This window comes from Cryptomeria japonica, chromosome 9, assembly GCF_030272615.1.
Source record: "Cryptomeria japonica chromosome 9, Sugi_1.0, whole genome shotgun sequence".
NCBI classification, from domain to species: domain Eukaryota; kingdom Viridiplantae; phylum Streptophyta; class Pinopsida; order Cupressales; family Cupressaceae; genus Cryptomeria; species Cryptomeria japonica.
The window spans coordinates 63,009,476-63,034,114 of record NC_081413.1 but is presented as its reverse complement, the minus strand read 5'-3'; the positions used below and the strand labels follow the sequence as shown (position 1 = coordinate 63,034,114).

Sequence of the window (24,639 nt, the reverse complement as noted above, 5' to 3'; positions counted from 1 at the left end):
ATTAATTGATCACCCACACAAGTCTTGATAATAAATTGTACATAAGATAGACGAATAAAAAACCATCTCTGACATCATCGAGTTTTTAGTTGTGATACTTAATTGAATGTTCAAAGGAAAAACAAAACTATGGTGGATTATAAAGAAAAGTACATTTATTTGTGTGACAGAATAAAAGCATAAAAGGTTTACAATCCAAAAAATGTAGCATAATAATTATGGTCATAATTTAATCGTTAGAGACGTAAAAGCTTTCAAAGTACAAAGAAAACCATAAATGGTTGATTAGAATTAAAAAATAGAATATTAATATTTGACTATTAACAAACAAAAGACGGTGAACCAAAAGAGGAATAAAATCATGCCCTCGTTTTGAGAATATAGTTTGCAAAGTAATGCAACTAAAAAGGCATAGTTCGCTTAACTTTCAATTTACTTTTGTTTTTGTTGTTAATGATAATCCTGGAACCATTTTAGAGGCACTCAAGTTACAAGGGAACGTAAATTTTGAGATAAGACCATGGGTGAAGAAATAGTCTTTTGACAAAATATGACGTGGGATTCCGTAATATTGTTTGGAAAAGGATCTTCAAGAAAACATGTCAAATAGATTTTGACGACAAAGTTCAAATGCAATATATGAGTAGAGAAGTAAGAACCTTGTTTGGTGATAATGGAATATTTCAAGTTAGGAAATTGATTTTGTTGGATTTTCTCATATTATTAAGTTAAAATTCTTTTCAATTTATTTTGGCTCTTAATGTTGCTCTTGATCTTGAAGGAAAGCAAATGAATATGAAGATAGATATCTCCTTGGAGAACTTGAAGAAGAAATCTATATGTATAATGTCTCAAAGTTTCATAGTTTAAAATGTAATCTACCTGATCTGACATCATACAGTGCAGTAACTGCAATGGCAGATAAAATTGAACATACAACTAATCAAAATTTTGGATTTCACTTGCGAACAAAACGCTCAAGAGCTTTAGGCAGATCTAAATCACTGATCTTCGGCCTTTTATTAGCTTGTTCGCTCTTCAACTTTTCCTCAACAAGTGGCCTTTTTGCTCTAATAATGTTTTCCTGCTTTTTGTTATACCGTTTGCTTGGTTTGTTCCTCCCCTTTGTTTTATTCTTCAAAACAACACTTTTACCAGCAGCAATGGCTGCCTGCATGTCAGCTTCCCTGGCCTTCTCTCTCTTAATTTTCATGTTCTCTGTTTGTGTATGTTGTACAGCACCAATACTCTCTGGGTCTAACATAATCATTTCTGGCTGCAATTTATCAAGGAGTGAATGAACCTCTTTTTCACGTCGCTGCTTCACTGTTTCAAATGGATTTGCAACAAATGTGTCAAAGTTTGGCTCCCCTGACCCAGGCACAAGAATGGAGGATATCCCTGTAGCATGTCCAATGGCAAGCACATCTTCATATGGGCAGAATCCAATGTCTTGTACCTGTGATCCATTTGCCAACCGGTGTCTCAAATATGGCTTGTTCTGCTTAGTGATTAGTGCATCCTTCCAAATTTCAATTAGTGACCCACATCCCACAGCCAGTAAGCCTCTTTGGCTGATGTCCACACTTTTTGCATGACAAGAGTAGCTATGGAGAGGTGAAAATTTTCTCAAATCCCAGATACGTAGTCTTCCATCATTGCCTGCTGTAACCATTTGATGTCCTTGCAAATCAAATGCCAGTGCTGTAACAGGACCATGATGGCACAGTGTACTGACTAGCGGAGTGCCCATGTTGGGGCTCCACATTGTAACTGTACCATTGTTGTGGCCCAATCCTAGCACTGCATTGTATGGATTCATGCGCATTGCAACACACCGACCTAGTCGTGTTCTGTGAGTGGCAATCAAATTGCCAGTACTTGTGTCCTGATATCGGAGAACACCAGATTTACTTATAGATGCCAAAAGGAAGTGTTTGGATAGAAATTCAAGTCTTAAAGGCTCTCTATGTTCCTGCAAAATTTGAGCAAAGCATTAACTTCATATAAAAAGCAATCATTTATAATTAGAGACCTGACCGGAGAAAATGAACAATCATAGACATCCAAATGAAATGATTTTACCAAGAACATATTTCCTACCTTGAGACAGTGAATTTCTGTACCATTTTTGTCATAGATGTAAACATACCTGCAAAAGAGATTTATGAAAAAAATGAATTTTACTGTAGAAACCAAAAATTTTGAATTTTGATTATGAAACATAACTGATATGTGTTACTTTACGCCTATGGAGCACATGAATTGAAGAGCATAAAATCTAAAGTGTCTTAGATTATTATAGAAATGGAAGTGTTGAATTAGATCATCTGAAGAAAACTTTCAATAAGCCCCATTACAAGAAACAATACTTATGCTTGGACCTTGCTTCCCCATTTTTTTTAACATAATCAAAGTATAAATTTAAACAAACTATGATAGATCCCCTACTGGATTGTGAACCAAATTTTTTGCTTTCCTCTTCTCAGTAAATTTGACAATATAATATGATATTCAGAAAACAAGGAAACAATATCTGCTCTATTAACAGTAGCTGAAACCACACAGCTGTTACTAACTAATCATATACTGCAGTAAATACCCAGATTAAAATATTTTCTAAAAACATTATAATCTGACCATTATGGCAAATCCTTTAAGAAAGCTCACAAGTTCTATCAAATCTTCGATATTCAGTGACGAATACTTGCACAGACAATTGTATTGTAGATTTTAGCTCTCATTAACAGAGACTAAGAATATATGCACCAGTAAAAACTGAAAGTGTAAGAAATTTCTGAATATTCAAATAGCTATGACTGGATTGTAGATATGAGAAATTCTACAATCGAAAACTCTTCAATAACACACCCCATGTTACCTTCACAGCTCGAGAGCTTACGCCAGGGTACAGGTATGAACCAGTTCTGAAGGGAATAGCAGTGCCTAGCCTTCCTTTGCAGCAAAAGAGATAAATATATAGCCTTACGTCCAGTAAGAGTCAATAGCACTCTCACAGGTTGTCAAGAATAGCTTGACCTTGCACCATTAGAAAATGAGGAGAGACCCATGTCTAGGATTTAATGCCCAGCAAATATGGGTATGGCGATTCAAACCAACCTGGAGTCTTTCAAACTCACCAGAAAACACCACATATGGATCTCAGATGGTATTACTCCACATAGGCAACCCAGAATGAGAAGGCTAATGCATCAAATCGGCCCCTTTGTGGCCACAAACACCTCCAGATAGCTCACTCTCCACTGAAAGTGTGTAACCTTGCTAATATGCACAGTAATGAGTCTCCACAATGTAGATATGGAGCTCACAAACCAACCAACTTCCTTCAGAAAGAATCGTGTCAATAACAGAGGATGCTGGTAGAAGGAGTTGGTTAGCAGGGAGAAGAACATAGCCATGCCTTTCAATATTCAACAGGTTACCCCAATATCCAACCTTTCATAAATCACAATTCCTCAAATTCCAGCGGCTATGGCAAAATATTGAGTACAAACCAGGAATGGAGTACTGTGTCCAGAAATGAAGAAAGAAGGTGTTCACAAAACCAACTGCATTCACCGACCAGCATCTTCAATAATGGCAGCCCGCAATAACGACAAGTTCAACTATATGCTCAGCTGCACTGAAGACATTAAGTAGCCAGTTGTCCAATAGTTTGAACCAAAGTTCCCAGACTCGGACTCAGCTCTGACTCGGCAAGGCTGACTCGACTCGTGACTCGGCTCGGACTCGGCAATGACTCGGCAACGACTCGGCAAAATAAGAAAACCCTTGAAATTTAGAGATTTTTAAGGATTTAAAACTTGTTTCATACACCCATTATTGAATTAAGCTTAAAGACACTATAACATCATCAAATAGAAGCTAATTTGATCACATACATAAACATACATCCATCACATGCGTAGAAATGTAAATTGTAGTTGAAGGAATTAGAAAACATAGATATATAGAGTTATAAATGTTGTCCAATATATATAAAATCCATGACTTCAAATGTTCCCAAACATATATGTAACTCTAAAGTGTAAACAAAAACAAGTCTATGGCTTAGGCTCTGGCTCAGCCTCGTCTATCTGCCTCCTAGAAAGGCGTCTAAGGTAGGTCCTGGATGACTGAGTAGCCATAGTCTCTGCCTGTGATGTGCCAGTCTGAGCAGCCATAGGTGTGTGCCTGATCGTGCTCTATCCTCCTCCTCTGCCATAGCCACAGCCTCAGCCTTTCTGTCTGCCTGGTCAACCCACTCAAGGTCCTCATTAGTGAAGATTGGATCGGTGGACTCAATGAGCCAATCGGACTGTAGTGTTGCCCCAATGTGATTTGTGCAAGCTTTTTACCTCTTCCTCTCAGCTGGTTGCAAAACTATGGCTTCCTATTTTTCCAGTGTTCCACGGGCGTTGGGGACGAGGGGACGCGTTTCCAAGACGGGGGGACCAAGGGCCTAAGTTTGGGGACGGCAGGGGGACGGCGACGGGGTGGTGGTGCTGATATAGTTATACATATACATATAGTACTTGAAAAACTAGTTTTGAAAAGATGTATGACACTATTACAATATAAGAATTACATTGTCAAATGAGACTATAGGAAATTTGAAATACTAAATCTAAATACCAATTACCAAGATTTCTAAGTTGTGTTGTTATGTGGAGCCTAATCAGACTCGTAGGTTAGATTTTCCCTACTTCTATCGACACAGTTTCCCCCTATATTTTTCAACGGGGGTTTGGGGGCAGCGCCCCCAAGTTGGGGTCAAGGGGCATCACCCCTTGCGGGGTCAAGGGGCAGCGCCCCTTGCGCGTTCCCTGTCGCGATACAGGGCGGGGTCGAGGGGCAGCGCCCCGCGAGGCCAAAAAATCATTAAAAAATGTTTTGTTTTTTTTACTGCACTGTTTTAAGTGACACTGGCCGGGTCATGACCCTCAGACTCGGCGAGTCAGGGAGTGACTCGCTGACTCAGCGAGTCAGGGAGTCACGCCCCCTGACCCGTCCGAGCCCGGGTCAGGGTCACCGTGACCCGGCAAGGGTCACCCGGCCCGTTGACTCGCGTGACTCGCCACGAGTCACGGAACTCTGGTTTGAACTATGCATTCACTTTAATTCTTGTGCTCTCGATTTTATCCAACGCAACCTTTCATATTCTCATCACACCCAAATACATCTTCACTTGATTTTAATGTGGCAAACATAGCGACATTTCATCAATTATTTAGCAAACCCAAAATGTAACACCCAAAAATAAACTTAACTAATCTTTAATGGTGGCACGCCAATGTCCATGTCTTCCTTTGCTTCCATAAAAAAATAACCTTTATACTTCAATACAACCTTAAAATATTCCAAAAGGGGGGGCGATCAATGAATATGGGTGGTACCTTTATTTATGTGCATATATGTACTCTTCACCATTAATCAATTCCAACTTATATAAAATTATTTCACAGTGACATCCAATCTAATATTGCAAAGGAATACCAGCTATTGCAAAACCGCCTTAGATTGCAAAGGATATAATATTACAAGATGAATGCCAGAATTTCAATAAACCCTCTTATCAAAAGAGACTTCACCAAATTTCCATTTCCTGATCGTTAAACTCCAATTGCGAAATCCGATTGACTCCACCAATTATCAGCTAGGGAGGAATCTTTCACCTGCGAAACTGATCTTCCCGAGAGGGTTTTTGTCCTCCAAAGGCTAAGGGTTTTACAATTATCACTGCTCTTTTATAATCCTTCTGAGAAACTCTTCAAAAATTCAGCCTTTCAGCTTCCCTTTCTCTTCATATGTCCCAATCTTTTCATTTTAAACTTTAACTTGGGAAATAATAAAGTGGTCCACTTATAATTTCACATTGACATAAAAGTAATCACTTAAAACTTGGGAATTAATGAACTTAATAAATAATTAAAACATAATTTTAGTTATTTAGTTATATTTCTAGGCCAAGTAAAAGGGGCATTACAAGCTAGTGGAGTTACTCGTCATCAGACAACCTAAGTCTTCTTCTATGGCTACTAGTGTATTCCACTATGTTTTCTACATCACCATTCATGGTTATGCAGTTTTCCTTTTGACTGAATTGTCTTAAAAGCTTTCAACGGAAATATAGTAGATTGCTAAACATTGTCATTTTCAGGGGATATATGCCAGCTTGCCATTGCATTTTTATAGCTGGGACATTTTTGTTAGGTCAACAAGGGTGTTGAATTTTGTTGTTTGGATTTTTTCTTGGTGAATCAATACCTCCTTATGGACCTCAAGTCAGCCATATACTTTTAGTGCCAAGGATAGGGTCAGACCAATATATTACAAGTTATATATGAGTCTCCCTTAGTTGTAAGTTACATTTAACTTAATCACAAGTTACATATGACGCCCAATTAGGGCCCGACTATTAATGTCTTCTAAGGCCGGCAGGGCCACATGCACGCTAGGCGAGCTAGGTCGGCCCTAGAAGGGCTCCGACCTAGCTACATACATCAACACTCCTTCTTAGCTAGGGAGGAGACCTTCTCAAGATCCGAGATACATGGCTGCTCCCATTAAAAATGTAAGTGAATACAACCACCATGGCTACTCCCATGGATGATGTTCAGCATAGCTCCTTCCAGAGGGTGAACAAGCACATCATGGAATTTCTTCCATGATACCCACCATACCTACTCGCAGAGGGTGGGCTCACCATGCCTACTCACAGAGGGTGGAAGAGGGCTTTCACCTCAACCTTCTCCCAGAGAAGGGTGCATTACCACCATGCCTACTCGCAGAGGGTGGCTCCACCATGCCTACTCACAAAGGGTGGAACAAGGGCTCTAACCTCAGACTTCTCCCAGAGAAGAATGCATCTCCACCATGCCTACTCGCAGAGGGTGGTTCCACCATACGTACTCACAGAGGGTGGAACGAGGGCTTTCACCTCAAACTTCTCTCGCAGAGAAGAATGCATTAACAAGGGATTGCACCTCTAACTTCTCCCTCACAAAGAAGAACTCATTAACAAGGGATTGCACCTCGAACTTCTCCCTCACAGAGAAGAACTCATTAACAAGGGATTGCACCTCGAACTTTTCCCTCACAGAGCAGAACTCATTAACAAAATTTTCATGATGACGTGGCTCCCTCTGAAGCTGAAATGTCAGGCTCTCTTTGAAGCTGAAATGTCAAGCTCCCTCTGAAGCTGAAATGTTAGGCTTCCTCAAGCTCCCTCTGAAGCTGAAATGTTAGACTTCCTCAAGCTCCCTTAGTTGCAAGGATAGGGTCAGACCTATATATTACAAGTTATATATGAGTCTCCCTTAGTTGCAAGTTACATTTAACTTAATCACAAGTTACATATGACGCCCAATTAGGGCCCGATTATTAATGTCTTCTAAGGCCGGCAGGGCCACATGCACGCTAGGCAAGCTAGGTCAGCCCTAGAAGAGCTCCGACCTAGCTACATACATCAACAGACTTATCCCTTGGCTTATGCTTTTGTTGATAAAATCACAGATCCAGTAGTCTCTCACAAATGAAACCTCAATAATTTTCCCTTTTGTCTCCATGAAAATCCAAATCCAAGAAGTTTTATATGTCTAGGTTTAAACTTTTTTTGTTTTTCACATTTGAGATTTCATGTTTCACTCATTTTCTTTATTTCTGGAATTGTTCAGATTTTATGTTGTCATAAAATGTCTCTTCATTTCTAGTTTCATTTCAGAGCATCAATCCCTTTGCTTTAATCTTTTTGCTTCTATTCCATATCCTTAGCCAAAATGAGATTCAATCCAAATTTGATTATTTTTCTGTATCTGGATTTCACTTTTTCCTTTGAAGCCTTTTCAAACAGTCAGCGATGCAAGATACTGACAAGTGTTTTCCCAGAGAGCACAAGCAAAATGCAGGTGTTCACCCCAAGTTCATGTTTCAAAGCTGAGATTAAATAAGGCAAACATTGGATTTGATAACCTTGTTTAACTTGTTTTCATCTTGCCTGTGATATCCCCATTGGCCCGAAATGAGTATAATCCAGGTTTCAATCTGATTTCACATCCAGAATCATCTCAAAGGGACATTTTAAACATATACAACTTTTTGTCTCCAAGATCATCCGAATCTCAAAATTATCATATTCTCTAGTGTAAAAAAAAATTCATCTATTGAGTTAAAAGGAAAAGAATGGGGTTTAATTTAAAATTAAATGTTTCAGACCTGGTGAACCCTAAAAACAGATTTAAAGCAGATTCTGCATCCAATTTCTCATATGGAAAAGAGCACCTACAGACTATTTTTGAAGTCTGAGAAGCAACTGGAGCAAAACTTTAGCAAACTGAATTTACTTGGATTTGGCTCTGGAGTTACAACTGACGTTAGTCCAAAGCTTAGATTTGGATCTCTGTGCTGTGCTCAAACCTTGCTAAACTTTGGCCTAACCACAGATGAACCTTTGGACAAACTAAACCAAGTTTCAATAAAAATATACATCTAAATTGCTATCAGAGCACCTTTGAATCATTTTAAGTTATCTGGATTTGGATCTATGTGTTGTGCTCAAACCTTGCTAAGCTTTGGACTAACCTCAGAAGAATAGTTGGACAAACTAGACCAAGTTTAAATAAAATTTCACATCTGAATTGCTATCAGACCACCTTTAAATCATTTTAAGTTATTTTTCCCTGTGATGTTTTTCTAGACCCAAAAAGCAATAAAGTCGGATTTAATTCAATATTTTTGATCAGATCTTTTAACTAGCTGTGGTGGCCTGGATACCATGCTATAACCTTGATTAGATTCCAATGATTTAGCCACACGGCAGAAAATTGAAAGCCTGATAGCAATAGACTTCTTGTCATGTCACTCGCCAGACTATATACACATAGGATTACCCTGAGAAACAATTTGATGCTCTTTTTATAAGAAAATCAAGAATTGGACCTGAGAATCTGCATTGTTAAAACCTTGGAAATATTTTGACCACCAGAAAGCAGGGATCAAGTATTTAAATGATGAGCCAGACAGAGATTTATACAACTTGTGTTTCATTTTCACGAGGTTGTTAGACTAGATAGCCTTCTTGATTTCCCAAACCCAGATTAAATCAGATTCACTCTTCAGACTCGTAATTATATTTCCATATGCAGGAAGTCCAGGAAGTCACATGACATTTTCTCTCAAAGGAATTTTATATTTTGGTTGTAGATCACCACAGACTTCCTATTTGCTAGAGACTAGTGGTGGTGATAAATAATTAAATTGGTAATAGAAAAGCACAATTGGATAATAACAGATTTGAGGTGATTTTCCAATACAACCACCTGAGAAAGTGAACGGTCATCAAATAGTTAGGTGAAGTGAGGAGACAAATTGGTTTTCAAAAACATATTGTAACCAATCCATGAACGGCTCCTTCACAGAGAATCCTAAAAATATTTGATGCAAGGTGGCCACGTGTAATTAGAACAAAGTACCCACCGATAACAAGAATAAGCCTGAAAACTCAAAAACATATTTTCTGATGAAACCTCTCTTGAGAGTTTGTATTAAGTTTTCATGCACCATGTCAATACGTGACCATTATATATGAAGAACAGATATAGCAGGATACCAAGACAGTCATCTACAAGTGTGGGGACTGATTCATCCAATTTCAACATGTACATAGATCAAGGTTGCACGGTACAGCAAACAGTCATTGATGTTGCCCATTTATCCAAGTAATAGGATCATTTTTTGGAATTAAACAGGCAGTTGGCCACTGCATACTCTACTTTCAAATCCAGGCATAAGAGGAGAGGGCAACAGCCTATCACAACTGGTCATTACAACTGTAGATCAAAAGAAGATGCAAGAAAGGTTGACAAAGAAATCTCTAGTATAATTTGAAGGCATTTGAAGATAGGTCGTCATTTACCCAAAAGGCTTTAAGGAAGGAAAGCTTGGGAAACAGAAAAAGTATGCATGTGTAATTCACTTGGAGGATTTTTGGGCAAATTGTACCAATGAATCACAAGTTAGGCAACAGAATTAACGCCACCTGACTCTAAATCATCAAAGCATATCAATTGTTCAAGTGCCCATAGGAACAATTATCAGATGGTGAAGGTCACAGGCATATGAACAAGAATGACGAGCAATGGAACCCTTCCCAATGAAAAAGTGTGCTTACTCATCTATCATTTCTATGGAGCAAATGAGCACAAACATAATACAAAGGACATCTTACTGGATCAAGATGAAGACAGCAGAATAAAAAGGGACCAAGTCTGCAGCTGCTGCTTCTTCCAAGGCCCTAAAAACTGCCAAGTATCAGGTACCTAAGCAGCAGCCACTGGTTTATACACAACAGCAGCAAGTTGCAAAACAAGTTTAAGTCATGACGACACTTCCAGTTTGAGTTAAACTCTAAAGTGGGTCAAAGGAAAGACAGGTGAGCAAGGTTGCTAGTGAAGTGTGAACTGAGGCAGAGCCTAAAATAAGGATAAATATTATAGCAGAGAAAAGGATAAAATCTCCTCCATTTATGCAGATAGTCACACCTCAGCAAGAACCCCAGAGATGACCACTCCAAATTTCTAAATTGAGGTGATACAATCAGCATCAAGTGCTACAGTTTCAATTGGAAAGAAAAATACCTTTCTCCTACACCCATCCCTATTCCTCCTCCTCCTTTTCCTTTACCTAGGCTTCACCCACTTCCACACCTTCACCTTCCCATTTGCTTCCATATTCACCTCCACTATATCCAAGAACATCCTCACAGCTCACCATTTCCATTCATGTCTCTCCTATCATTGGATGACCAATAGTGCCTCCCACCTATAACTGAGTCCACTATTGTACCCTCAGGGCAGACCACCACAGAATTAGAGAAGGAAAAAAGTAAAGAGACTCAGCAGCAAACGCTTTAGTGACTAACAGAAATTATTACCCACAAGAGGAAAATAACAAAAATGGCACCACCAATCAGCATTAAGGCCATTTCCTCCTTGCTGAAGAGATCATCTGCCAAAGGCTAAAGGGCAAACAATATTGAAGAGGGATGAACAAGAAAATATCTTAACACAAACAGCCATACGACCACATGACAAAGATACCCAAAAGGTGCAGATAGAAGATTATACTGTCAAAGAAACTCTGAAACAGCCATCCACAGCCAACCAGAGTGATGTGTTGGATGCCTATTAAACCTTGCGTCTACTAATGACTAAAGCAGTGAATCAAATAAACAAAATGAGGTTTGATGTTCAGCTCTTAACATTGGTATGTTAAACTCCACTTTGAAAGCCGCTCCCTCGTGAATCCTAGCCCAGCTAAGACAAGTGACATTCATAGATGTTCATTAGGCTCTTATATTCACTCTCTCAATAGAGTTGAATATGGACACCAATGATAGAGCAAAAACGTCTACCCTTCTTGAAGGACTCAACCTAGCTCTCTCAAGGAGTCAAGTGTCTTGAACTAGAGCACAATTCTTAGACTGTGAATGAACTATGTCAACAAACCATTTCCAAGATTGCTTGCTCAACTACATACTTAATGAGGATTGATGCAAATGCACTTGGGTCCACAAGCAATCCTACATCACCCATAAACATCGCTGTCTCGATTTGGGATTTATTATCTAATTGTAGGTGTGCATGTGTAGTTTTCTGTTCTTTTTTTGTTGGGTCAGCTTGTTGTTATTACTCGCTAATGCTATGCATATATTTCACTCTTTATCTTGCTGCTGATTGTGGGACCACCAGCACCTATACAAGTTCCCAAATTCCCCTTAATTACTAGAACCCACAAATTCATTTTCGACTAGGCTACATTTCTACTATTGAAGTCCATCCCAGCTGCCACTAGGGCCACCCACATATCATCTTGTTCCTTTCTTTTTGGTTTGAGGGTAGAAAATTATAATGTTAATCTTTGTTGGAGCCCACTCATTCCTAACGCTACCTCCCTAATCGATTAACTTGTTTTCTATAGGGGCCCACATATCTTTGTTTTCCTTTTGCCCAAGTACACCACTTGTCTTGTCTGGGCACTCTTCCTTAGTGGGAACCACCACATCTCCCATTGGGCATTTCTATTATATTGTAGCTCATAACACTTTTAATTTTAGAGCAAATAATCTAGAACTTGCGAAGATAGTAAGGTGCTGCATAACAAGTAGTTATTCCCACATGGCTCCATTTAAATCCAAATGAAATAGGAGGCATTTGAGATTCACAAGAATTGAAGGTCACAGAAGTTTATTTGTTTGCCTTTATTGAACCGACAGTTTATAAATGTTTGACAAGCATTAAATTCCTTCTTACCCTTCATTCCAATCGTTATGACTGGTGACTATATCATTGACCATTCCTACCATACTTGGCAACCACCTTTATGATAGCAGTTTCTTCTTTTAAACGGAATAGTGGAAAAACCAGCAGCCATGTCAGATGTTACAATTTGTAATAATCCCTTTACTATTTTTGTCTAGTGATGGTGATCATGCCTATAGTGCTTGTTGATAGGTTATTTGTGGGATGACTTAGCTATGTAGGAACTGATCCATTAAAGAATCGAATGGCTATTCCATATCAGGGCAAGGGGAACAAATGAGCATAGTGAGCAGGATTGTAATCACTTCCTTCTTAGCTATGGACTGAAAAATGTGTATGGGTAGGTTTATAAATTATGTCCTTCCTCCCAATTGGTTGTAATACAGAGTTGAGTGAAAGGGCTATTGATATAAGATGATCAGTCCCTACAGGACTCCCTATTTGTGTATGGATTTAAAGGCAAGGTTCTAATATAAAATTGCAGAATAAGAATCGATTTTAATTGCGGAATAAGAATCGATTTTACTTTTTTGAGCACTTTCATAATGCATCGTAAGTCATTTTATGTGTGTGGCTGCAATCAGCACACTGTCATTCATTTGGCTGGCTCTCCTTGATCTGCATCAAGGATAAAGCACTTGCTTTACAGTTCAATTTGAATACTTGGTCGCACATCTACAAAGAGGACAATAGTGAAGCAAACCTTCTTCCTGATCTGGGCACCCACCTGTCCTCATCCTGAACAAGCCTCGAGGATATTACATCGCTTGAAACAAGAATCGCTTAAATTAAATCCATCTTATGTAGAAATCTCAACTAAATGCACATGTAAAAAACCTAGAAATACTCCAGCAATAGATTTTTTTCGTTTTTTAATATTTCCTTTAAACAACACATGCAAATTAAAATTTACTAGTCTGATAGTTACATGGCACACCCCTACATGCAAATCTGATAACACCTCTAATGACCTTGATGACACTTTGAAATTCAGTCAGCTCCTTAAGGGTTTCCACCCTCAAGATAGTCTAATTGCCACAATTGAAGGTTTCCATCTCCACACACCACAAGGTGTTGTACACAGCCATCATACTCCTAAGAATAAAATTGTTTTGTTTTTTTTAAATCTGAGAAGTGTCTTGTCTTTTCCACAATACTTCTTATATTCCATGCTTTTCTTTTTTCAATTCCTCAATTACAGTCAATCCCAATCAATTCACTAACAAGTTTGGGATAACTAAATCTGATCCATTCCTCAATCATAAGCAATCCAATTAACTAATAAGTCTGAGATGACTAAGTTGAGCTAGATAACTAGCAGTTCCGAAAAGAAATGCCCACTCCTACTCAACTGGCTTATTCCACTAGTTAACTTGCTCCTAACTGAAGTAACTAAAACCTATCTATCTGCTATTCCTATACTGCCAACCACTCAATACTACAAATTCTGGGAGTGGACCCCACATTCCATTAATGTCAAAAGGGGACATTACAAGGCATTTTCTTTAAGCGCTTTTCATCATCTTTAGTAATGGGTTTGTGAAGTTTGAAAGATGTCATAGCAGGCACACTCCATCCACCAAGTGACAAATTTTCTATCAATATTGTAGCACTCAATCCATCAATGGCACTAAATATTCGAAAACAAAAACACAATTGCTTCATCATGCTCTTAACTTTTGCCTCACCTTTCAACATTTAGCTTTTCACAACAATGACAACCCATTCACAGTTACATGTGACTACACAGTAACTGAGAGATGCATTCAACCTACTTGACACCAAAGTTTTTGCACCGAGGGCATACTCTTGACCAACTTTAGATGAGTTTCATGCAATGTTCTGCAAGCATATGAACCCTCCAGTTAACAACACAAAGGTTTGTAATTTATTATGTTTTGTTTCACAATGTCTCTGTTACTCCTAATGATCCAAAATGGCACCAAAGATTTCTTTGGAGAATAAACTAAAATCCTAGAAACGGGATGAATGAAATGTTCATCTTAATTAAAAGTATGTGAGATTGTTCTCCTAAATGTCTATGCTTCTTGCATGCCAAATGCTGTCCTACATTCTTGTTTCGTCTATAGCCTCTAGCCCTTAGCAGCCTTTCCCAAGCATAAAAATGGAAGGCCCTACTCTCAAGAAGCCAAGCTTAGAGACACTTAAAAAAGTTGTTTCTTCTAGGCACAAAACTCCACTGTGGTGGTGACGAGGGTCCCAATGGCAGCTCATCTCAGGCTTAATTAACTAGTGGAATCAAAGCTAAATCCCTGACTCCTAACTGGTTTGGTTGATTAGTTTGCTCTCAAATTTTATTATGGTTTATATCCTCCTTGTGTCTAGTTTTGGATTTCATTGTAAGCTCACTTGTTTTTAATATAATAATTGTATGTCATTGTTGTTGACTTTAGGCCCTTGTTTAGCTAATTTCTACAGCCTATAAGTGAGAAAAGTTAGACACTAGTCGTTTGGCAAAGTTAGAATTCTGTGCTCACGTTGGGTACTCATTTTCTCTTTCCGTAAGGGGAAGGGTCCCACAAAATCACCAACTTGCATAAAAAAAAATAAAACTTTACTATGCATTTGAACTTAGTATTGTACCTAAATCAGATTTTTTGCAGACATACATAAAAAGATATCAACCATTAAAAGCATTAATTATGAAGTTGATGATTGAAAATTTGAATTGTACTCATGAACACTGATAGCAATAGAACCACATAAAATAATTCATGTAACTTCAACATGCATATGAGCTCTACCCAACCTTTGCACAAATTCAAATCTCAAACAACTAACAGTGATTGATGTCCAGAAGCGAGGAAAACGATCAACAATGTATAGAAATATAAAAGGCATACTTTTTTTGAGCAGTGGCAAAAAAGAGCTCATTGTGTAAGAACTTCACATCATGCACTGTCTCTCTGACCTACAAAAATTTTATCCAAAAATCTTATGTTAACATCTTAAAACATACAACCCGCAAAGAATATCAAGAAAAAAGTTCATCATTTTCTGTCAATAAATTACCTAAGATAACCTCAAATCTTTAGAGCTATAAGAATCTCTATTTATACTGGAAAGGCAACAAATTAAAAGATCATGTTGTAATCTTCCCACGTAGAAGTAAAAATCCCTTTTAAACAATTTTTTCATTGATATAATTTTTTCATCAATAAAATTTGGCAGGTTCTTTATGAGCATTAAAATCCACCAAAAACTTATCAAAATTATTGCAAGTATAATAAATGAAAATTAATTGTCTTTTATTTAGGCTAATTACATAAACAAATATAAACTCTAATGTTTGCATGTTTGTCAACATTATATATTTTAATGAGTGTTAAAACTAACTTGAAGTTCCATCGTGAGTTGAAAATTCTTCCACTCCATCATTGAAATATGACCCTTACGACCAGCAATTACCATGTGACGACCACTCAACGTGTAGTCCACTGCATATGGCCCAAATCCTGTTGAATCGGACAGGCTCTCAACACTCAGCAATGAAGAAGCCAATTTTGTGATTATAACTTGCAGTCATTATGTGCATTCTACACTAAAAAGAAATCTATTTACCAAAATTAACCTCCTGATAGGAACCCTGCATTAATGAAATTTACCTGGTAGCTTGAGATCAAATGCCTTTCTTGAACTTAAGAGATCAACCTCACGAACAATATTTTCCTGTCTGAAGTTGCTAGTCCTCTCTATGCCTTCTGCCTCCAAGTAACCTCCCTCACTTGGGAGAAGCCACTGACAATGACAGAAAACATCTGTAAGAGAATAATTCCAACCTGTGGTCTGCTAAAAGTTGGTTTCTGCTGGATGTACAGGACTCACTAACACGAAAAGTATTAGATGATCTTTCCATCACTCCTGACTTAATAAATTTACTGTAACTTTTAAAAGCATTATCAATAGGTGTGGCCGAGATGTCATTGTAGGTACAAAGCTAAACATTAGAGATACCATTCATACGTTACTTCCCCTGAAAAGACAAATTTAATCATGCAGAATGATGATATGTTACAATATCTATCAAGGAAACAAGCAAACATAAAGGTGCATCACTACCAAGAAAATGGAAAGACTTCTTGCAACATTTGTTTCATACCTGCAAAGGAAGCAAAAATCATGATAACTATTTCCTCCTGTCTCCAGAAATTTTATCATTATTTGAATCATAGTTTTAAAAACCTTCAAGTTACTTGCAAGTACACATGGGCCAACAGTGCTTGTCGAGTTACTCAACAAAATCTCAGGTGCCAAGTTTTTGGGAATTACCCTACTAAGTTTTGCCAAGTACCCTCCAAACAATCTCCAGCTAGCATAATGATTTTTTCTACAATTATTTTTATTTCTCTTTCTTTAAATATCTTTCCTTTAATGTCCCCAATTTAAGTTCTTCGGAAATAGGTGATTTTCAAATGATGTGCAAGCTGAAATGATGAAAAATTGTCGATGCAAAAACGTGACTGAAATTAACACTGGTCAGGACTGTATGATAATTGCAAACCTTGTTAAACCGATTCCCAAACAGCAAACACACTATCCCATAATGTTGATTTGATATTGAGACACCCTCAAGTACAAATTAATTGACTTCAACAGCAGTTCTGAAGCTAATTATGACAGCTGATCCATCATTGATATCATATGAACACCGTATGTCACACTAGGGACCAATTTCATGCTCAGATCTGAACCATGGTAAATAGATTCAGAATGTTTATTACCTATATTGTAAAACAGCAATGTTGATGTAATACTAAACCTCCTTCAACACTGACCAATATCATATTGTCAAACTTTACCAGCACAGTACATCAGTAAACTGAAATTCCAATGATGAGAACAAATCAGCAACTTCTTAAATTTTCAGAACGTCAATCATCAATCAATACAATGTTACCGTACAGCTATAAAATCAGTGCTGTAAGTGATCAAGGGATAACTTCAGCATTACTGTGCTAGAACCCGCAGCTACTACAAACAAGTGCTGTGATCCAATGTATATAGTATATACTGCAATCTAACATGTAAATGCTGCAACCAACCTCCCTTTTGCCTGGCATGTAGAGAGACTGGTGTAAATAAGGGCTGTGCCCAGAAATTGCTGCTAAATAGTAATAGATTGTACAAATCCAACCCCCTAATGCTAGGATGTCAATGCACAGTGGCTACGGTTCAGAAAGGAGGGTGCAATCCAGAGTTTTGAATGCCATGATCTAGTCTCAAAGGATGTGCTCCAATATCTTTATGCTTTGGCAGCCTAAACTCTCAATTTCTACATGCTGTGATTTGTCCCTTTGTGGTGCATCAGCAACCTGTATTTCCACACCATATGGTGCAGCAAACTCAAAAGATTCTCATAAACCCGCATCCTAAATAATAAGATTTGCTGTCGCAACAGCAAATAACAATTAACAGCGATCCGTGAAATTCTTATTAAGCTGGAAATGTCTTCAAACCCTAAAACACCACAACCAAACTAATAACATAGAAAAATTTCATCTCACAACACAAATCTTAAGATCTTCATTAAATAAGCTCCAAAAACGTTGACCTTTCTGTACAATTGCAATGCAACTACAAATGGAGATCATTTGAGAAGGACATTCATACATCATCAATGGAGAATGAAGGTAATCAATTTGGAAATGAAGTATTATTCTCAAACACAGCAATGAAGGGTGCTGACTCAATTCTTGTGAACGGTGGTGGCACATTCCTTGTGAAGGGTGGTGACTACTTCAAGAAATGGGTATAAAGGACAAACCAATCCTCCAAGCAAAGAAGGAAGGATGAGTGAAGGGAGAATCGTCAATTCAGGATTTCATCATCAAATATCAATTCTTTCAGTTATTTATAAAATCAGAAATCCATTCAAGAATCAGTTTATAAAATCATCTCATCAAATCAATCAATCAATTAATCATACTAACAACAATCATTCAACAACAAGCAATCAATAAAAAAATTATAAAAACCTCAAACATTCAATTTCAAATATAAACCATTCGACAACAATCAATCAATCAATCAAACAATTATACAAACCTCAATTATTAAAATATCCATCATTCAAACATCAAACATTCATGCGTCAATTCCTTCAAGCAACGTTTAAGCATCCACTCATCAATCATTCAAGAAATGTCAATAAAGAGAGATCTATTAAAGTAATTATTGTTATATTTAATGGTCATATCCATAATATTAGAAACTCTTTGTTTCTCAGTTGATGATTGTTTCTGTTTTAGAAACATCATCTTGTAATTTGTTATTTATGGAGCCTTTCGTCTCCATTGTAAATAATCAATTTACCATTTCAAGGTATCAAAACCAAATAAATATTTTGGTGAGATTTTTTTCTCGATAAAATTCGTAAATTTTTAGAAGTGTTTTTTGTTGAAAATAATAACTAGATCGGATACCTGATTATTGAATTTTAATGTTGTCAATGACAATTGAAATTCATATGTATTATCTCTCATGTAAATCGAATTATTGGGCTGGACCCAAACATGTAACGTGGAAGGCAAATAAATGTATTATTGAACTGGACCCAAAAATGTAACGTGGAGGCAAGTAAATGTGATTTTGGGCTGGACCCAAATATGTAACGTGAAGCATGTAAAACGTCAATGTAATTTAAATAAACAAACATGCAAGCCGACTTGAGGGTTTGACGCCAAAGGTTGGATATAAATCCAACAGCAAATGTGTTGTTTATTTTTAACTTAGGGAGTAAAATAATATTGTAATCAGATTCTAATTAGAATCCGAATGGGGCTGGGTCCATACCTTCAACACGTTAGGCAATCATAAGGAAACGTGTGCATTCAAAGTCTAAATAGGGCTGGGCCCTTCTCTCCATCAACACGCCAAACACATAAACTTAACATGTGCACACTCCTATAGGGCCGACCCTATATCAGCAACATGAAGCATGTGAAAAGAAAATAATAAAAAGAAAGAGGTTGGCGCCAAAACTAATATTGGGCCGACCCAATATTAGTTCCCCTTCCACATATAAATAAGGATTCATTTGTATGCTTTTATTTATTTTTTTATATCAACACATATGTGAACTACCTCTGCAATTTTGGTGCGAAATCTGATTGAAGGTGAAATACATCTGCTGCTAGTAGGTGAAGTATACTTGCTGCTGAGTGAATTAACTTCAGTCACTAGGGCAAGTTTACCATACAAGTATAATGCGAAATATCTCTGCTCATAAGAGGGTGCGAGATTATCCTTCTAAAGGTGTGAACTATGTGTGCACTTGGAGCTTCCCAAGTGTGAAGAAGTGCAGACCTTAGTACAAAGGATGGTGTGCAAATTAGTACACAGAGAGTGCAGATGCAAGTATGTAGGGCAGATTGGTGCGCACCTTGGTGCGAGCTGGTCAGTACACAGACGGTGCAGTGCAGATGCAAGTATGAAAGGAAGATCTAGGGCTGTTTGTGTACTGACCTAGACATCTGGATCTTCTTGTTGTTCATCCTTATCAGCCTAACAGATAAGTGTGTAATCTGCCTATTTGTGAATAATTCATAATCAGATCTGAAGATCTATTCTGGCTGGGTTTTTCCTCCTAGGAGGTTTTCCCAGGGTAATGGTGTTTTGTCTTATGGTTGTTCATTTTGCCTACTTATTGTTTATTACTAATCTGTAACTACTTAACTAACTGCAAACAATCTGAAAGTAGATATTAATTTCTGAATTCTGAACTTACTGTTAATCTGAAAGTGGAAAAATTCAATATGGTATCAAAGCCAGGTCCAGGCTAGGACCCCCAAGCACACGAGAGGTGTGGCTTAAGGGGGGGTGTTGGTGTTGGAAATAAGCCACACCCGGACCGATGATGGACTGGTCCAAGAGGGGCCAGTAGCTCAGAGGTAGAGCACTCCAACAGCGTATGGAAGGTCCTAGGTTCGAATCCTAGCTGGTCCATGTCTCAACAAAATGAAGTCATTACATATTCATTTTCTGTTAAACGAATATACTCTTCATTCAGCAGCACTGATCAGCGAATTATATTCCTATCAACAGTAACCTTCTCCTAAGGTCAGCGAACATCTTCCAAAGTCAGTGAAGATACACTAAAGGACAGCGAAGATACTGTCAAGAATAGCTAAGTCATTCCTAATGACAACGACTTTATTCTAGGGTCAGCGAACTTGAAAGACAGCAAACATTCTCCTTGATCTCCAAGTTGTGTTCCAAATAAGTTCTTATTGTGTTATGCTACTGTGCTTACCCTGCTGTTCTAAATGCTTCAAGTGTTGAAGTAAAGTTGTAAAGTCTTATACTGATTTGCCTAATAAAGATCTGGATTTAGTTGTTGGGTTTTTCAACTCCAAGAGGGAGGTTTTCCCAGGGTATTGGTGTCTCTTGTCTTATGTTTTTCATTGTTGTTACTGTTCATTCTCAGTCTGTTATAATCTGATTGCTTAAAATTAACATCTGATTGTTAAAATTAACATGGTATCAAAGCTTTAGGTTCATTCTAATCAGATTATTACTTGTCCTTCACTTTCAGTTTGTTGTTTTAGTTTTGCAAGATGGTTACAGGTCTGAAAGTAGAGGACAGATTTGAAGGTGCCCTCAATTTTACATCATGGAAGGTTCGTGTCCTCCTTGCTCTTGAAGAATTAGAGCTGTTACAATTTGTGGAAGACATGGATCTGACTGAACCTTCGGATCCGGAAGAGCTAAAGCAATTCAAGAAGAATGCTCTCAAGGCAAAGGAGTTCCTTATTGATTCTGTGAAGGATCATCTTGTTCCAGTTGTCTCCAAATTGAAGACAGCCCAAGAGATGTTTAAACATCTAGAAGGGATATATGAGATCAACAACATCAGTCGGACACTTACATTGAGGCAGCAACTTCTTCAAGTCAAAATGAGCAAAGGAGATTCAGTCATGTCCTTCTTCATGAAGATTTCAGAATTGAAGGACCAACTCAGCGCCATTGGAAGCGAGGTTGTGGACAAGGATATTGTCATGATTGCTTTGAATGGTCTTCCTGACCCTTGGGATCCCTTCATTCAAAGCATAAGTGGAAGAGTTGAATTCCTTTCCTTCGATCGCCTCCAGTCATATTGCATTCAAGAGGAGTCACGCCTTGCTGCCAAAGAAATGCATAAAGGCTCTCATGGAGGAGATCAACATGTGCTTGCATCTCAACATGTTAGAAGAAAGGGAGGCCATTGGAAGAAGAACAACTTCGAAGATGGAGACTTCAGACCTCCTGCTTACGATTCAAGGAAGAAGCAAAGGGATCTTTCACGTGTCCGTTGCTTCAGATGCGACAAGTTTGGACATTACGCTAAAGAATGTCAGAACCCGCCCATGCAAGGAGAGGCCAACCTAAATGAAGTGGCAAACTCAGAGGATAATGAAGACTACCTCTTCATTTTTGCCTTGTCCAGCAATGTGCCAACCGATAGCAACACTTGGTTGATAGACAGTGGTGCATCTAGACACATCACAGGATTTCGAGAGCATCTCTCAGACTTGATGGAGAAAGAGTCCAACCTTCATGTGGTAATTGGTGATAATGCTCAGTATTCGGTAAGAGGTTTTGGTAGCACTTCTTTAAATTTAGAATATGGCATGTCCTTGCATCATAGTGATATTTTATTTGTCCCTGGAATTAAGAGGAATTTAATTTCTATTTCGGCCCTAGAAGATAATGGTTATCAAATAGCATTTTCTGAGGATAAAGTACTTGCATGGCCTAAGAAATCTAGTATTAAATTTGCTCGTGTTATTGGAAGTAGATATGATAGTTTGTATAAGCTTTCAGCTAACCCCATTCGAGCACTCATTCATGAAGCTCCTGAATCTAGAGAGCTATGGCATAGAATGCTCGGTCATCTTCACTATCAGGCACTTCCTTCACTTGAAAAGATGGTTAAAGGTATGCCTAAACTTAATCAATTTCATGATGATGCTTGCAAAGGTTGTGCATTAGGTAAGAACACTAAAAGTCCATTTCATAAAAGTGAAAGTAGAGCTAAGGAAAAATTAGCACTTGTTCATTCTGATCTATGTGTACCCATGTTTGTTCCTTCACCTAGCGGATTTTTATACTATGTTACATTTATAGATGACTTTTCTAGAAAGACTTGGATTTACTTTCTAAAATCTAAAGAATTTGATGAAGTGTTAAGTAAGTTTAAAGAATTTAAAGCTCTAGCTGAAAATATGTCTAGTAAAAGGATTGAAGTGTTAAGATCTAACAATGGAGGTGAATACACCTCAAGTAGCTTCAATGACTTTTGTGTAGAAACAGGAATTAAGAGGGAGTTATGCGTTCCCTACAATCTTCAACAAAATGGTGTAGCTGAACGAAAGAATAAAGCCATTGTTGAAGCTGCCAAAGCTATGATTCACGATCAAGACCTGCAAACCTTCTTATGGGCTGAAGCATCCAAGACTGCAATGCACATTCAGAATAGATGCCCTCACCATGTCCTAAAGAACATAACTCTCGAGGAAGCTTTCACTGGAGTCAAACCAGATATCAGCCACCTAAGGATCTTTGGAAGTCATGTCTATGTTCATGTGCCAAAGGAAAAGAGGACTAAGTTAGAGCCTTCCGCGAAGAAAGGTATCCTTGTTGGATATAGTGAATCTTCCAAGGCATTTCGCATCTGCATTCCTGGTCAAAGGTACATTGAGGTAAGTAGGGATGTCACCTTTGAAGAAAATATTGCTTTCAAGAAATCTAAAGGTTCTCTTATTGATATTGATAAAGAAGTCAATGAAAATCAAAATATGGATATTGATAATAACCCTGAGATTCAGAGGGAATCTATTGAACCTCCTGAACCTATTGAGCATGATGATCCTCCTGAGCCTCTGGTTCCAACTGATGGACCTAGAGACATTGCAGTTAGCAAGAAAAGACCTCTTTGGGTTAGAAGCACAATTCAAGATGCAGAAAAGTTTGCGGCTCCTTATGGCACTTTCAAAGAAAATAAGAGACCTCAGAAGCTCTCCAACTATGTTGCAATGATGTGCAACATCATTGAGGCTGAACCATTCAGCATAGAAGAAGCCACGAACCAGCAAGCATGGAAGTTAGCTATGGACGAAGAGTATCAATCCATCATCAAGAATGATGTCTGGGATATTGTGCCTAGACGTAAAGGTAGGTCTGTTGTTTCTTCCAAATGGTTGTTTAAAATTAAACATGTTGTTGATGGTACTATAGAAAAATATAAAAATAGATTTGTAGCTCGTGGTTTTTCTCAAAAGGAAGGCATAGATTATGAAGAAACATTTGCTCCTATAGCTAGATATACTTTCATTAGAACTATTATAGCTATTGCTGCAACCAAAGGTTGGAAATTACATCAAATGGATTTAAAGACTGCCTTCCTTAATGGTGTTATTGAGGAAGAAGTCTATATTGAACAACCTGAAGGTTATAAGATTCATAATAGAGAAACTCATGTGTGCAGATTGAAGAAAGCTCTCTACGGCCTCAAGCAAGCTCCTAGAGCTTGGTATGAAAGAATTGATAAGTACTTAGTTAGTTTAGGATTTTATAAGAATGATGTTGATCCTAACATTTACTTTAAAGTATTTAATGGTGAAATGCTAATTTTGGTTCCATATGTAAATGATTTATTTCTAATTGGTGAAGATAGTCTCATCATTAGGTGTAAGAAAGAATTAGCTACTGAATTTGAAATGAAAGATCTAGGTCTAATGCATTGCTTTCTAGGGTTAGAAGTGTGGCAAAGACCTAATGAAATTATTCTAAGTCAAGGTAAATATACTATTGATATATTGAAAAGATTTGGTATGATGGATTGTAAACCTATGTCTACTCCTATGGAAACTAACTTGAAGAAGTTGAGTATTTCTGCAACTAACTCTGATTTTGCAGATCCTTCAGAGTACAGGCAATTGATTGGATCCTTGATGTATCTAGTCAACACTAGACCAGATATCTGCAATGCAGTGAGTGCACTTAGCCAATTCATGAACCTGCCAAAGCATGTTCACTTGGTGGCAGCCAAGCACATCCTGAGATACTTGTGTGGAACAGTTGGCTATGGACTGAAGTATTCAACCAACACAGTAATCAATTTGGAAGGCTACTCTGATTCTGATTGGGCTGGAAGTGTTACTGACAGAAAAAGCACTTCAAGAATCTGCTTCAGCTTGGGGTCCGCTATGATCTCTTGGGCCAGTAGGAAATAGTCCTCAGTTGCACTGAGTACTGCAAAAGCTGAATACATTGCTTCAAATGTAGCAACTAGAGAAGTAGTTTGGCTTCGCAAGCTTCTTGC

General features: G+C 37.9%; 1 protein-coding gene across 2 annotated transcripts in view; it reads right to left on the bottom strand.

Moving 5' to 3' along the window:
- Nucleotides 1-775: 775 nt before the first annotated feature.
- Nucleotides 776-24,639, bottom strand: part of LOC131033480 (probable U3 small nucleolar RNA-associated protein 7) — a 43,597-nt gene continuing 19,733 nt past the window's right edge. For both annotated transcript variants that reach the window (XM_057964718.2, XM_057964716.2), the window contains exons 4-8: nt 15,944-16,076; nt 15,675-15,793; nt 15,182-15,249; nt 2,104-2,152; nt 776-1,975 (exon numbers count right to left, since the gene is read on the bottom strand). In XM_057964718.2, the coding sequence (XP_057820701.1) occupies nt 959-1,975; nt 2,104-2,152; nt 15,182-15,249; nt 15,675-15,793; nt 15,944-16,076 (1,386 nt within the window). In that variant the 3' untranslated portion in view covers nt 776-958. The remainder of the gene's footprint in view (nt 1,976-2,103; nt 2,153-15,181; nt 15,250-15,674; nt 15,794-15,943; nt 16,077-24,639) is intronic.